The sequence below is a fragment of the Aquarana catesbeiana genome, linkage group LG01 (genome assembly GCF_042186555.1).
Source record: "Aquarana catesbeiana isolate 2022-GZ linkage group LG01, ASM4218655v1, whole genome shotgun sequence".
Lineage (NCBI taxonomy): Eukaryota > Metazoa > Chordata > Amphibia > Anura > Ranidae > Aquarana > Aquarana catesbeiana.
The window spans coordinates 604836875-604851890 of record NC_133324.1 but is presented as its reverse complement, the minus strand read 5'-3'; the positions used below and the strand labels follow the sequence as shown (position 1 = coordinate 604851890).

At 40.7% G+C, this 15016-nt stretch overlaps 1 protein-coding gene across 1 annotated transcript in view; it reads right to left on the bottom strand.

The window, feature by feature from the left end:
- Positions 1 to 349: 349 nt before the first annotated feature.
- Positions 350 to 15016, bottom strand: part of MLLT1 (MLLT1 super elongation complex subunit) — a 62615-nt gene continuing 47948 nt past the window's right edge. The window contains exons 10-12 of the mRNA XM_073599091.1: positions 6995 to 7066; positions 6836 to 6907; positions 350 to 5796 (exon numbers count right to left, since the gene is read on the bottom strand). Coding sequence (XP_073455192.1) covers positions 5668 to 5796; positions 6836 to 6907; positions 6995 to 7066 — 273 coding nt within the window. The 3' untranslated portion in view covers positions 350 to 5667. The remainder of the gene's footprint in view (positions 5797 to 6835; positions 6908 to 6994; positions 7067 to 15016) is intronic.

Sequence of the window (15016 nt, the reverse complement as noted above, 5' to 3'; positions counted from 1 at the left end):
CTAACACTTGCAGATTTTCTCTATTTCATGCTGTGCTGCAGTAGCATCTTGTGCCATGTATAGCTGTAAAATGCTATGGTTTCTTAGAAACTGAAAGGGTCGGAATATCAAAAGTCTTAAATAATTTTAATTAATCCAATGTATATTAGTACCTTACAGATACAGTTTAAGTGTCTATATCAGCCTCTGCCCCAGTGGAGCTTACAGTCTTGCGTCCCTTTCATAGACCCACACTGGTCATTGTCCACAGAAGCCAGTTTTCCTACTTTGAGTCAATCCCAAGCTAGAACATGCAATTTTTTAGCTATCTGCAAGCTATTTAAATGAAATAAAAGTCCATGCAAAGAAATATAATTTCTTCATTTTTATTTTTTGTTCCTATAAAAACTCTTGCAAGAATTCCAATAATAAAAATAATACAAGACCAAATACCTATGCATCTTCATCGATACAGTTTCCAACCATCAAGTTTGGTTCAAAACCAATTTTTTTTGATCGATACATTAATAAATACGTCTTAGACAATACAACCGTTGAATTGCAGAGGTTTTATGTGAAAGTGTCTTTTTTTACTTGGCAACTATGAAAAGCTCCACTCAAAACAACTTTGTTTTGGTGAAAGGGACAAGCTGTGGTAAAGTTATTCTTACAGCTCTTGGTATACACTCATGTGAGACTCTTCCTCCCCTTGCTGCTTCTTCCTGTCAACCACACAAAGGCCATAAGGCAATCCTTGAGCACCAACACATAAAAAAAATGTGTTGGGAGAAGAAACAGTGTGGGGGAGGAAAGAGCAAATGGAACATCACTGAACTGGAACAAAGGCAGGTGCTATAAAAGTATAATTTAACTCTCCAACCCAAAAGTCAATTCATTTAGGTGATGTGTCTCACATGAACCCAACCTTTAAACCATGCAGATGTTACTGTCTAGTCTATAAAGTCATCATTCAAGCAATCGTGTTTTTTTCCAACCTCTTGATGATCTAACGGTGTTTAAAGAATACCTTTAAGGTTATTTTATTTCCCAATAAGGGGACACATCGTTAATTGATGTCCAATATCTTATAGGGAAATGCAGTTCTTATGCAGTTGACAAGAAATACTGACATAAAATGGAGGGAATCAAATACTGTGTGGAAGACCCAAACTCTAAATGTCTGCCCTTACAAACACAACATACAAATACAGTATATGTGTACAATAACTATTCTCCTAGTGGAGAGAACACTTCAGATAAGACAAGACTAAAATAGCTGTAGTGTTGCTTCTGTACACAACGTCCTGTTAGCACAAAGACCTAGGAAGGGAAAGGCTAGACATGCCCATTATTATTAATTTTTTAATGACCTAAAAAGGGATTTGTAGAATTGGATAACATACACAAGTGGCCTTTACCACTTAAAACATGTCATTCTCATTTTGGTCCTAAGAGGGTCTGAAGCTGGTCCAAAAAAGGGTAGTGTTTGGAAAGGAGTGCAACAATGAACATATATTAAAACAACACTAGTGTTTAAATGAAGGCAGTGTAGGTAGCTTCTGATTTATTCTTGGGGGAAAAAAAGAAAAAAAAAACTTCCTCTGCTAAATTCAGAAAGGGTCAGTGCAGCAAGCAGCAGGATTCTATCCTTGGTCACCATAATATTTAATAGTTCCATATTAGAGTAGGCTGTATTGTTGACAAGTACCTGTGCAATTTCAAAAAGACAGCCAAAACTAGTCACTCCTACTGACCCTTTAAAGGGAAACTATAGTTTTTACATGTAAACTGCATCATGTAAATATTCTTATCAATTAGCAAATTAATGTTTTATTGTCTTGTTTTGGGGTATAGCTTATAAGTCTATGTTAGATATTAAATATGCTGGCTCTGCTGTGCTTCCTGCTTAGTTGTGCTGCACAATTACTGTGCTTTATTGTCCCTCTTTTCTATATGTGCACATCTACTAGTCAGATCTGCAGTACTGAAAACAAGGATGCTATACATTTAACTGAGCTGTGAAAGCACTAACCACAGCTGGGCTTGAGTAAAAATGTAAAGATTCAGTCTTGTTAGAACAGTGAAAGGATTACTTATGAAGTAACCACAAGCCCCCCAAATTGAGCTGTAATTACTTGAGCCTGATTTAGCTTGAGATTTAGGTATCAACTGAATTCACACACTGTCTTCAAACATCTCTAGGTATATGACCAGAAAACAGAGAGCCCTGCAATTGTTTACACTGTTCTTAAAGTGGAACTCCAGTCTCATCCACTTCTGTCCCATATACCTCTGCCATATGCTTGGTGGAAAACATTCATTTTCTCCTGCTCTTTCATTTTCTCCCTCTTTGAGCCTTTAATTTTCCAGTGAAGGTCATTGCCGCAGGCACACTTCAGGTCTGCAGACACCCAGTCTCCTTCAAACCCAATGACTGTCTCAAGCCTCGTACACACAATGAGAATATTGGAAGAATGATGGTCCTTTTTTTTGCATGCTAGTCTCATATCAAAAATGATGAGGTTACTAGAGTTACAAAAATTCTTGTATGACAGAATACAACTTCGGACGTTATGTAATGTATTGTATTTTAATGTATTCTTTCGTTTCCAAGCATGCGTGGGCTTGGTCTTCCGTTTTTTTTTTTTACGGATGAATACTGTCCTGATTAAAATGAAAATCATATGATCTGCTATCGTACAAGAAAAAATGTGTTTGTCCCTTCCGATACTTTTGCATCAACTCTCGTGATTAACTCTCAAAAGCTGTGTACCAACGATCAGATTATCATATGATCGCTTTGACAGCGGTATTTTTTGTCCAATTTTCTATTTGTGTGTACTAGGCATAAGACACACCCCATGGGCTTCAGGGTTGTCAATTACGGTTGCTGTGTCCAATGTGGTGCACACAACTTCCACAGAGCCATTTTTATCTAGATGAGAAAGTTAATGGAAAGCCCACCTACTATGCACACTAAATCCAGGAACTAAAGCCAACATATACTACCATAGGTTTCTTTGTTGCCATCTATGTGTAAATGCTGTTTCACAGGGAGTAGAACCAACATGCAGGTGTGCTGTTTGAATATTATACATAAACAGTAAGGCTTATGGGATGGTAACTTGGTTTATGGTCTTCTAACATTCACGGTTAGGCAAAACTGTGTGTATCTGTTTAGATAGGTGTGATGTCTGTTCATCTTTTTAAAAAAGGTAGAAAACCTTGAATAAACATTAAAAAAAGAGAGGAAGAAAACTGTACAGCATACAAGGAGGGAAAGAGTGAGGGGTTGGGAGTATAAAAATATAGTTTGCTGCAGACTGGAGTTCTGCTTTAAATGCAGTATTTGATACTGATATGCAGTCAATGTAAGTAGAGCTAAATAAGGGGACAACATTTTTTGTAAAAAAAGAAGGCCTGTGCTGCTATAATTTGCAATTTTAAAATTACAATGATCCTTCCATAAGCCCAGTTATGACTCTATAAAGGAGGATGGCAAAATTCCCTGCTAAAGAAATGACCAAAACAAAGAGCATTTACGAATCTGTATACAGAATATAAAAAGAGCACGGCAAGTAGTAAAACTGTGAAAGTCAAGTCAAATATTCCTTTCACTCAAACGTTACAAATCAAAAATATGTACTCAGTGAAAATACATGATAGTTTCCCTTTAAGAAGCTGGGAATTATAGGGGTACCTGCTAGAACCAAGAGAGTCAGCAGTGTCCTATGTAATTACTCTGGTTCCCACAAAGCATTTTTTGCCTGTACTTCCTTCTACTGTCCAGAAAGTAAATAATGGTAAAACACGTAAAAAGCCCTTCCAAAAACAGAATGTCATGTTTATAAATTACACTTTTAAAATGGCATAAAATCACTTCCAACTTGCAAATTTTGAAATCACTTGCTAAAATAAAATAAAATGGTAAAGACATACGATGATTTAAAAGGAAAAAAAATCCTTGTTCCACCCTTAACCATCAAAATAAAAAAAAGAAAGGGTAACTGCTTCTTCAGGCCCTCTTATACATAAAATACATACATACATATATATAATATATATAATATACAGCTTACAGATTCAAAGTTCTGTAATGCTTCCAAAGCTGAGTGTAGCCAGTGCTCTATCGTGCCTTGCTCACCATAAATAGTATAATCTCCACCTAACTTGAATCGCGAATAGTATACAAAACACTTAACGTGGACAAGAGAGAGTAAAGGAGGAGGCATTACCAGAGATTATTCACAGTGAAGAATACAGATTACTCCTGTATTAAACTGCTTGTGGATGGGGGGGGGGGGGGGGGGGGGACTCATGCTTTCGGCAGGAAATCTGGAGATTAAATACTGAGCAACAGCCTCATAATACAAAGATACAATTTTACCACACATGTAAAAATACACAGATGGCTTCACTTCTCAATATGTGCTAAAATAAGAACAGTCGGTGTTGTCCACAGCTGCCAATCAGATTTAAACAGACATTCCAACAGTTCTGTGTTGATAAAACATGGCATCTATTGCGACTTTAGCTACTAGTATTCTTTCCAATCTAAGTTTCCAGAAGTTAATTTCTGATTGGCTGCCATTGATTATTGCCTACACTGATCATTGCAAATTAAACAAACCCATTAGTGTGTTTGCCAATATATATTATATGCACATGTGTTTTTCACGCTTATACACATCTGCAGATATCCTCTGAGACAATGGGGTAGATTTACTAAAGGCAAATAGCTCTGCAGCAATTGCACAGTTAGTAAATGAGATGAATCTTCACTTTGCAAAGAATACCCAATCACATGCAAGATAAAAAAAACTGACTGGATGATGGAAGTCAGCAGCGCTTCCCCTCATTTACTAAACTAAACAAATGTACTTGAAAAGTGCACAGTCTATTTGCCTTTAGTAAATCCACCCCATTGTTTTACAACTCTGGTCTCCAAAGATCACTAATGCTGGCCACACACTTTGCAATTTTCTGGCAAATTTGGAGCCTTCCATCAGCTTTCAACTATACCCATCTATCTTCCACCAATCTGTTTCCCATTTTCCAGTGGAAAAAAAATGATTAAGAATGGCATTAACATTGAAATGCTGAAACGCTTTTCTGGCACTGAAATAGTACTGATCAAAATTTTGATCATTTGGTTACTCTGAACTAGAAAAGCATTAAATGGTAGCAGATTGCTCTAGAAGAAAGATGATAGAAAGCTTCAAAAAATGCTAAGATTTACAGACCAGGTCTTAGATTTCTAAAGAAAAACAAAGTTGCATTAATCAAACCTGTAAATGAAGCACTCTTATTATTTCACCTCCGATTCTCTAAAGACATCTTAAAAGCATGCACTGCCAGAGGTCCATGAGCACTGGAGTTTGAACCATTTCTACACCACTCTCTTACATAACTTGTAGAAGTTGTAGTGTTTTCAGTGCAGATTTATAGATGTAGTGTGAATGGAAAAAAATATGTTTTAAAATTTCTGGTAAAATATGTCACTTAGTAAAATGCAGCACACTGCACTGCAGTAATAGTCTAGAACAGATGATCCTATTTGCTGGGTTCAGCCCGATCAACTCCAAATGTGCACTGACCATGGTAACGTCAAGGAAAAGGGGTTTTATGTCAAGAATACACAGCCCACAGCATGTTCTTCTCTCTCATACTTTCCCTTCAACCCCAGGGTCATGTGGCACCAGCTTCTAGGTAACTCTGTAGCTTGCGAACAGTTGTTTCATCCAATGAGAAAAGATCAAAGTCAAAAGTTGTGTTTGTGACATTGAAGTGGCCTGTTTCTTCTATAAGATTAACGATCTGAGGAGGAAGATCACACACAATGAGAAGAACATTGGCTTTCAATTTGCATTTTGAATTGGTTTCACACAATGTATCTATTACAATTTGTCAAGAAACCCCAAAACTGTCAGTTACGTGCCTACCACCTGCCAAATGGGTGGAATATCTTCTAGTAATCCTAGCTCACATTGCAAGCAACAGTGTCACACACTCAGTGGTAACTGCATTTTTCTTTTATAATGGTAAATCCCCTGCCAATGTCTAGCTCAGAAACAAGAAGAGGTGCAAGTGAGATGCAGATAGTTGCTTAGAGTGTGGCAAGTTAAAATGACTGTAATGGAGGTAAAGGGTCTGTTGCACAGAACAGAGTTAACATTGATGTTGGAGTTATAGGCCTCTTTCACACGGGCGGCTGTTCTGCCGCTGTTAAACGCATGTTTTGTTATTTTCAAATTCCAAAACTCCAGGCACAGCGATCACTTGCAGGTGTACATTGCGATTAGCAGGGTTTACATGCGGCTGCGTTTATCTGCGGTGCAACATTCTTGCCATTTCTGATGTGTTTCCTGTTTTTCATTCCTCAATGCTGCTGCTATCCGCAGGAGAAATAGTACACTGCGATTACCTGCGGTTATATGCAGATAGCTGCGCTAAATCGGTTCTGGACGCAGTCAAATTTATTTTTTCTAACTGCACAAAACCCCATGTAACGAAACAGTCGCTAAATGCAGTGTGTGAATGGGGCCATAGGAAAGCATTGTGTAGATAACTTCATCAATCCGCAGCTAAAAGCTGAATTCGATCCACCTGTGTAAAAGGGGCCATATGGAATGATAGCCATGCTGCATGTGTTTATCAAAATAAGAAACCTATTCAAAACAATAACATTTTACTAAGACCAAAAGATAAAGTTCCCCCTCTCGCTAACAGTGACAGAATAGAATCATTTTACAATTAATGATTTTAATTGTTAAATACAGATATATGATTAACCCAATCTACGAATTTCCACACAACTCCTCTTCCCCAAACTCATGCTGTAAGAATATGAACACACCTGTTGCAGGATGTTCCTCTCTCGCAGAGCCATTAGTCTTCTGTGCAAATCAACCAGCTCGTCTGTGTATGCCTAAAGAAAATAGGGAAACAGAAGAGAAACAATATTGCAAGCTCCACTAAATAAAATAATTGACAAAAAAAGTTAGCTCAAGTTTACCTTGTCATACACTCCCTTCTTCAGCATTTTATCTGACTTGCTGCAAGTCTCGGGACTTCTATGGCCAGAGCTCTACATGAAAGGAATTATATGGATATTATGAATAAGTAATGCATATTTAGAGCTGGGAAATATTTTTGATTACAGAGAACACACTGGGTACAACTCTGACACACCAAAACATTTTAAAACAGAGCAGTCAGCCATTAATCTGTCTTACAATAGAGACATGCAACAATCAACCATCCTAACTTGTGTCTATAGGCAGCTTTAATATACAGTCAGGTCCATAAATATTGGGACATCGACACAATTCTAATCTTTTTGGCTCTATACACCACCACAATGGATTTGAAATGAAACAAACAAGATGTGCTTTGACTGCAGACTTTCAGCTTTAATTTGAGGGTATTTATATCCAAATCAAGTGAACGGTGTAGGAATTACAACAGTTTTGTATATGTGCCTCCCACTTTTTAAGGGACCAAAAGTAATGGGACAATTGGCTGCTGTTCCATGGCCAGGTGTGTGTTATTCCCTCATTATCCCATTTACAAAGCGCAGATAAAAGGTCCAGAGTTCATTTCAAGTATTTGCATTTGGAATCTGTTGCTGTCAACTCTCAATATGAGATCCAAAGAGCTGTCACAATCAGTGAAGCAAGCCTTCATTAGGCTGAAGAAACAAAACAAACCCATCAGAGAGAAAGCAAAAACATTAGGTGTGGCCAAATCAACTGTTTGGAACATCCTTAAAAAGAAAGAACGCATCAGTGAGCTCAGCAACACCAAAAGACCCAGAAGACCATGGAAAACAACTGTGGTAGATGACTGAAGAATTCTTTCCCTGGTGAAGAAAACACCCTTCATAACAGTTGGCCAGACCAAGAACACTCTCCAGGAGGTAGGTGTATGTGTGTCAAAGTCAACAATCAAGAGAAGACTGCACCAGAGTGAATACAGAGGGTTCACCACAAAATGTAAACTATTGGTGAGCCTCAAAAACAGGAAGGCCAGATTAGAGTTTGCCAAACAACATCTAAAAAAGCCTTCACAGTTCTGGAACAACATCCTGTGGACAGATAAGACCAAGATCAACTTGTACCAGAGTGATGGGAAGAGAAGAATATGGAGAAGGAAAGGAACTGCTCATGATTCAAAGCATACTACCTCATCAGTGAAGCATGGTGGTGGTAGTGTCATGGCGTGGGCATGTATGGCTGCCAATGGAACTGGTTCTCTTGTATTTATTGATGATGTTACTGCTGACAAAAGCAGGATGAATTCTGAAGTGTTTTGGGAAATATTATCTGCTCATATTCAGCAAAATGCTTCAGAACTCTTTGGACAGTGTTTCACAGTGTAGACGGACAATGACCCGAAGCATACTGCGAAAGCAACCAAAGTTTTTTAAGGGAAAGAAGTGGAATGTTATGAAATGGCCAAGTCAATCACCTGACCTGAATCTGATTTGAGCATGCATTTCACTTGCTGAAGACAAAACTGAAGGGAAAATGCCCCAAGAACAAGCAGGAACTAAAGACAGTTGCAGTAGAGGCCAGGCAGAGCATCACCAGGGATGAAACCCAGCGTCTGGTGATGTCTATGGGTTCCAGACTTCAGGCTCTAATTGACTGCAAAGGATTTGCAACCAAGTATTAAAAAGTGAAAGTTTGATGGATGATTGTTAATCCTGTCCCATTACTTTTGGTCCCTTAAAAAGTGGGAGGCACATATACAAACTGTTGTAATTCCTACACTGTTCACCTGATTTGGATGTAAATACCCTAAATTTGAAAGCTGAAAGTCTGCAGTTAAAGCACATGTTGTTTGTTTTGTTTCAAATCCATTGTGGTGGTGTATAGAGCCAAAAGGATTACAATTGTGTCGATGTCCCAATATTTATGGACTGGACTGTATGTATAAACACATGTGCAGCACTCAGATTTGTATTACTAACCAATGTTTTACTGGGGTACAAACTACTACTCCACCAAAATTTTGCTTGCTACTAACAAACTCCATTTTTATTCATCTGAACTGCAAGCACCCCATCCTGTCACCTAATTTCTCAACACTTTGAACTGAACCCAGGTTATGTTCTCTATCCTGTTTGTCAGTACAACTTAAACAAATATGGCCAAACTCCTTTAGATAGACAGTATATCCACTTCTACACTTTTATTATTGGAAAATGTAAGAAAGAAAAAATAGAATTTTTACTAAGCCATAGATGGATGGGTTATATGCAGCTACCTTTAGGTGATTGGACACTGGCAAGCAGAGCTATAAGGACTCCCTATAACTCCTCCAACTGCCAACAATTCTCAATTTTTGGCAAGCAATAAGATACATAGATGGTGTGGGTCCTGTGTCCTGTACTGTACTCAAAGAAAATAATTTTACAGGAAAGTCAACAGTACAGGACACAGCTGAAGCTATAGACGACAGATGTCCAAATAAAAACAAAAACTTTGGGGTCGACATTACAGCAAACACCAACAGGCCCACAAAATAGAAAGGAGAACCCCAAACTAAACAGCAGCAGCTTGAAGCATCTTATGGCCAAAGTCGGCACCAGCGGAGGCATGCATGTCCACCTGTTAGAACTTACCAAACTCAAGAATAGACCAGGTGGCAGTCTTACAAATCTGGGCCACAGATGTCTGATGCTGAAAAGCCCAGGGAGGCACTCACAGACTTGGTGGAGTGCATCCCAAATAAAAAGGGAGGACCCCTTTTCTTCAAGCAATGGCCCTGAACAAGGAACGGTCTTATCCACCTAGCACTGTTGGAACAAGTGGCAGCCCCTTGCAAGAGCATCCTGGAAGGACAGAGGCAATCCCATTGTCTTAACAAGACTGTAGCTGACCTTCAGAGCATGAACCACATCCAGGCAGTGGAGATACACCTTCTTGGCAAGCTTCGGAAAGGAGGGTAGGATCATGTCCTAATTAGGGTGGAAGGAAGAGACCATCTTGGGCAGACACACCAGGGATATCCTTGCCCTGGGAGACATGGGATGGTTCAGAGAGTAATTCAGTTTGTTCCATACTGCCAGGATGCCGAGCTGCAGCAGTCTCAAATCAAACTGGATATAAAGCTTGGCCTTGGAGGACGCTACCATAGACAGACACAGCACCCTCATGCAAAAGTGAACTGATAGAAGATATCTGGCCTGGAGGGTCTTCACCTGAGGCAGGATCTTTTCTGGAGGGATAAAGACCTGAGCCTGGTTCATATCCAGGACCAGACCCAAATACTCCAGGCAGTGAGTCGTATCCAACATAGACTCTACTGGAAGATGTGATCCAGCTGAATCTTTGGAGGGTTTGCGCTGTCTATTGCACTTTTGCAGCAAGAGTCTGGATGGAATGGTCCTTCAGTGGCAGGTCACACAGATAACCCACAATGTGGACACTCTGGGAGAGAAGAAGGGCCAAGCCCAGGGGATCAGCATCTTCTTGAAGATGCACAGAGCTTTGGACAGGCCAAAAGGCACAGAGACAAACTGAAAGTGTCCCTTCTGGCCTCCATGGAGAGCAAAAAGGCCTGCTGAAGGGAGGCTATGACTAGTCTGGTCGATTTCACTTGAAACTTCTGCACCCGAAGGAAAACGTTCAGGCACTTCAGGTCCCAGATGGGATGAACACTACCCTTGGCCTTTGCAACAGTAAGGAAGTTGAAGGAGAAACCCTTAAACCTCTCCTGCGTGGGAATAGGGACAATAACCGCCAGGGCAAGGAGATGCTGACTGAAAATCCCGCAACCTTTGAGGGGAAGAGAGCAAGTTCAAGGGGGAAATATAGTCATTATAGATAATAATCGATACGTATCCATGTGTCAAAAAATTCTGTCCAATACATCTTGGTATCGTAAGATTCCCCGCAACCTAATTGATAAATTTCAAAAAGATTTTTACGAGCTTGTTGATCTGTCATATCTTAAATGGAATGCTAACCAAAAGTCAATGGGAATTTGTTCGTACCACCTTTCCACGGGTCACCACTTTTTATGCCCTTCCTAAATCACATAAGCATGCCACTTGTCCACTGAGTAGACCTATAGTGTCCGGTGTGTGGTTGACGAATACTTAAGTCCGCATGTGGTGGGTTTCCCCTCCTACATTAAAGATACTATCCACCTGCTCCAAATTCTTGAAGGTACAACTGTATCTCCATCAGCCTTGCTTGTGGCCATAGATGTGGAAGCATTATACAGTTTAATACCGCACGATCTATGTATCGCATTCATTTGTAAAGGGCTATCACAACGCACCCGGTATGATTGGCGACTCTACAATTTCACTGTAGAATAGGAGGATTAAAGGGGTAATTTACATGCTGATTTGTGATTGCAATTGCTTCTACATTGGCAAAACAATACAAGAGTTCTGGCAGAGGGCCTATCGCCATATTCTTTGCATGAAAACGGCAAACAGTGAACTCCCCCTGGGTAGACATGTTATCTCCCTACAATCGGGAAATTTTTCCCAAAATCCGTTTTTTAATTCTAGATAAGGTCCATCCCAGTTCTCGAGGTGGAGACTGCAGTAAAAAACTCTGAATTACGGTGGATTTTTAAATGTGAAGCAACTACATTTCTGGGTTTGAATGAAAACATTTCCTACAAACCATTCCTGGATGGCTTTGTATCTGGTGGATGGGAAAAATAGCGTCTCCCACTGGCCTAACTCATTCTCAATATCCCCTTTATTTTTTCCCCACATTTTCCCTTCTCCATTACCCCCTTTCCCTTTCTTCCTTATAGGTCTATTAGGATATCTAGAAGCTAATATAACTGTATAATGAATGGTGTATTGATTTATACTGTTCTTTTCATGCATACATTTATGTTATCTATTTAATTTATGGTTGCCGGAGGTGTACTGACCAGGATCTGTTATGCAATTGTGTCTCCTTGGACACGGTGCCGATATTGCCTCTCCTTGCTCTTTCCATGTGTGGTCCATAGCTCAGTCTCAGGTATTGCTCTGCTGGCACACCCAGGCCACCCGTTCACCAGTGTGGCCTGTGTTGCTCCCATTCGGATGCCTCCTCACTACGGCCCCCATGGGCTTCATGCTGTTCACTCAGCAGCGGCATACCACCCCATTAATTTTGCAGCCTTCTTGGCCGCGCCTTGAGTAGGCGTTTCCATCTCTACCTCTCGTATTTAATTGTGAGGCTTAGTTTCACACCAGCCCTCGCTCTGGCTAAAGTATCCCTACGGGGCGTGTTTTCTTTTGCGTCAACAGCCGTGTGACGCAATTTTGCACCTATGGGCGGGCTTGCGCCGTGCGGCCAGAAGTTTCCTATTCTCGGCCAGACTGGGCGCTTAGCTGGGATTCACGGATTGGCTTTCATTTCGGGGCCCCTTTGAAAGGGCTCTTTGATTGGCTATCTCCACAGTCAGGGTCGGCAATTAAAGCTGCCGCACTGACAGTTGGTAGCAGGGCTGCTGTCTGGGGCTGCTGCTTTGTGAATCAGCCTCTTGTATTTGGTGAGATTACAGTATTTGTATTCTTTGACCTACTATATGCTTGTAACTACATTGACCCATGTGTACACTCTACTATACTCCTCTTTGCCTCCCCTTGACCTGATTTATATATGGTCCTTTACTCAGCCCCCAATTTGAACAGTTGAGTTATCTCTACCCAGCAGAGGCCCACAGGACTTCTATCAATCCACACCTTGATTTTTAACATCTTGGTTCCCCATTACATCCTATACTGCTTCTTGGAAGGTAGTCAAGCATTTTTTGCTAGTGTCCCGTTAATGATATGTAGGCAACAGTTATACTGTCATTATTTTATTTGATTTTATTCTGCCGACTCTTATAGATTGGCGCTTTTCTTGACTTCCTTTATATTATCACTTCCAAGATCCATTGCCTCCGGTTTCTGGCCACTAGTGGGGGAGCTTTTGCATGGTGATATCCAAGTAGGCCTCACAGCCTGATAGTGGGCATCCGCGGTGGTGCGGGTGACAGTGCAGTCTCCGGCCCCTGCCCTTGTGATTTTTAAGCATAGTGGCATGCACATATGATGCAAACTTTATTACCTGGTCAGTATAACACCATCTTTGAAACAAATTGTTCATATATATTTATAACTATATACTTACATTTATATTTACCTTCCAGAGAATTCTCTGCATTGTTGTTTAGGACATCTCTGAAGAAGGAATCCCGAAACGCGTTAGTTGTCATTGCTTTGTCTCAGCATTTTTTTGTATTGTTGTAAGCTCACTTTTACGGTTATGTATGTCTTTTCAAGTTTTTAACTTTTTGTACCAATAAATTACATTTTACTCTAATTGTACTCATTTAGTTACAGTATAGTCCCACCCTTAGAGAGTATTCTCCTTTTGTACTGACCAGGACTTGAGCCACAAGATGAAAGTGTCAGAGGAAGAGAGGGACCCCGTCACTGTCCAAGTTGGGTTCCCTAGAGAGCAGTAAACCCCTTGCCTGACCCACTGACCAACACAGCAGAAGCCTGTGCTGTACTGAACACTAAAAGTCTGCTGAAGGATGGAGTCGATGCGCTGACCCAGCCAGCATGTGGCTGCACCGTTCAACTGAGCAGTATAGTCCCCAAGCCCCGTGGGCTTCACCACCTGCATAAAATTCTGTAGGCAAGACGGCTGGCCACTGAGGTGCCCTCATTAAACTCCAGGAGTGACTTGGATTTTAAGGGCACAGAAGGCAGGGCATCAGGCAGACAGCTCCCGAATGCCTCCAGTAAGGAAGGGAGCTGCAGCACAGGCAAAACCTGCAGAAAATTAAAAAGACCAGACCCAATACTCACCAGTCAATGGCTGGCAGTATTTAGAGGGAAGCAGGGCTGCACCCTTGGTTAACCCACTTTGGAAGGGCATTTCTCCCCTAGGGGTCTCCAGGGGCTGGAATTACTATGACATTGATCGTCACTACTCTGGACCAGAATAGCATCCTGCGGTTAATTCCACATGTTGCACTGCATCCCAAGGAGAAGCGCCAACCACAGGGTGCAGTGCTCAAAGTAACTTACAGACTGGTCCCACCCCTTCCATCTCCAGTGGGGTCCAGGTCTGGTCATGCCTGGGATACTGATCCAGAAACTGTGCTCTTACCATGCGAGGCTTGTGAGCAGTCGAGTACTTGAAGAAAGATCCAGGAAGTAGAAAGTTCAGAATAGTCAGTAGTCTCACTTGGTCATATAGAAACATCCATTACATAAACACACTAGCTAAAAACTGAGGACTGCAAGTAGTGGGATGAGTTTTATAGGGGTCCTTACATCTCTGTTTGCCAGTATCAAATCACCTAAAAGGTAGCAGTCTATAGCTTCTTCCTGCTTGGTTAAGAAACTCACTTTACAACCTGAGCCATTTATACCTTTCACAATTGCAATGGTTGTTAGTGGATGCACGAATTCCAGCAGTGCTTGCGATGTTCAAGCATGGATTGTGCGGTTTAGGAGTTAGCTTAGCTGTGTTGCACAACTCAAATGCCAAGTTATTTTGAAACAAAATGTTCTCAGATTGACATCTACAAATATGTCACTAGGGATTTAAGCCCTTGGAACAGAGGGGTTTACTAGCCGTTTTAAACACAAATTGCAGCAATAGTTGCCCATTTATTTCTTTCAGAACAAGTAAAATATGCAGATTTGTATTCTTCAAAAATATATTTAAATACATTAGTAAAAGCTGTTAGCAGAAATAAAGTGCAAGCACACTGAGGTAACTGCACATACATTCAGCAACTTTCAATATCCTCTCCACACTAACACCGGGGCACTGAACAAATACTATCTGGAAATGTTGGAGCTTTGTCTGCTCCCTCTGGCTTCCTACATTTCTATTGGCCCATTACTATTATGGTCTGCCTTGCTAGCCAATAGAAATGTGTGAGAAGTAGAGAGTGCGAGCAAACTGTGATGGATGCTGTATGGTGAAAGAACATGTTTGGAGGTTTTTGGCCACTGAAAAATTCAGGCTTAGCAAATTGGTAGAGAGAATCTTGTATTTCATCA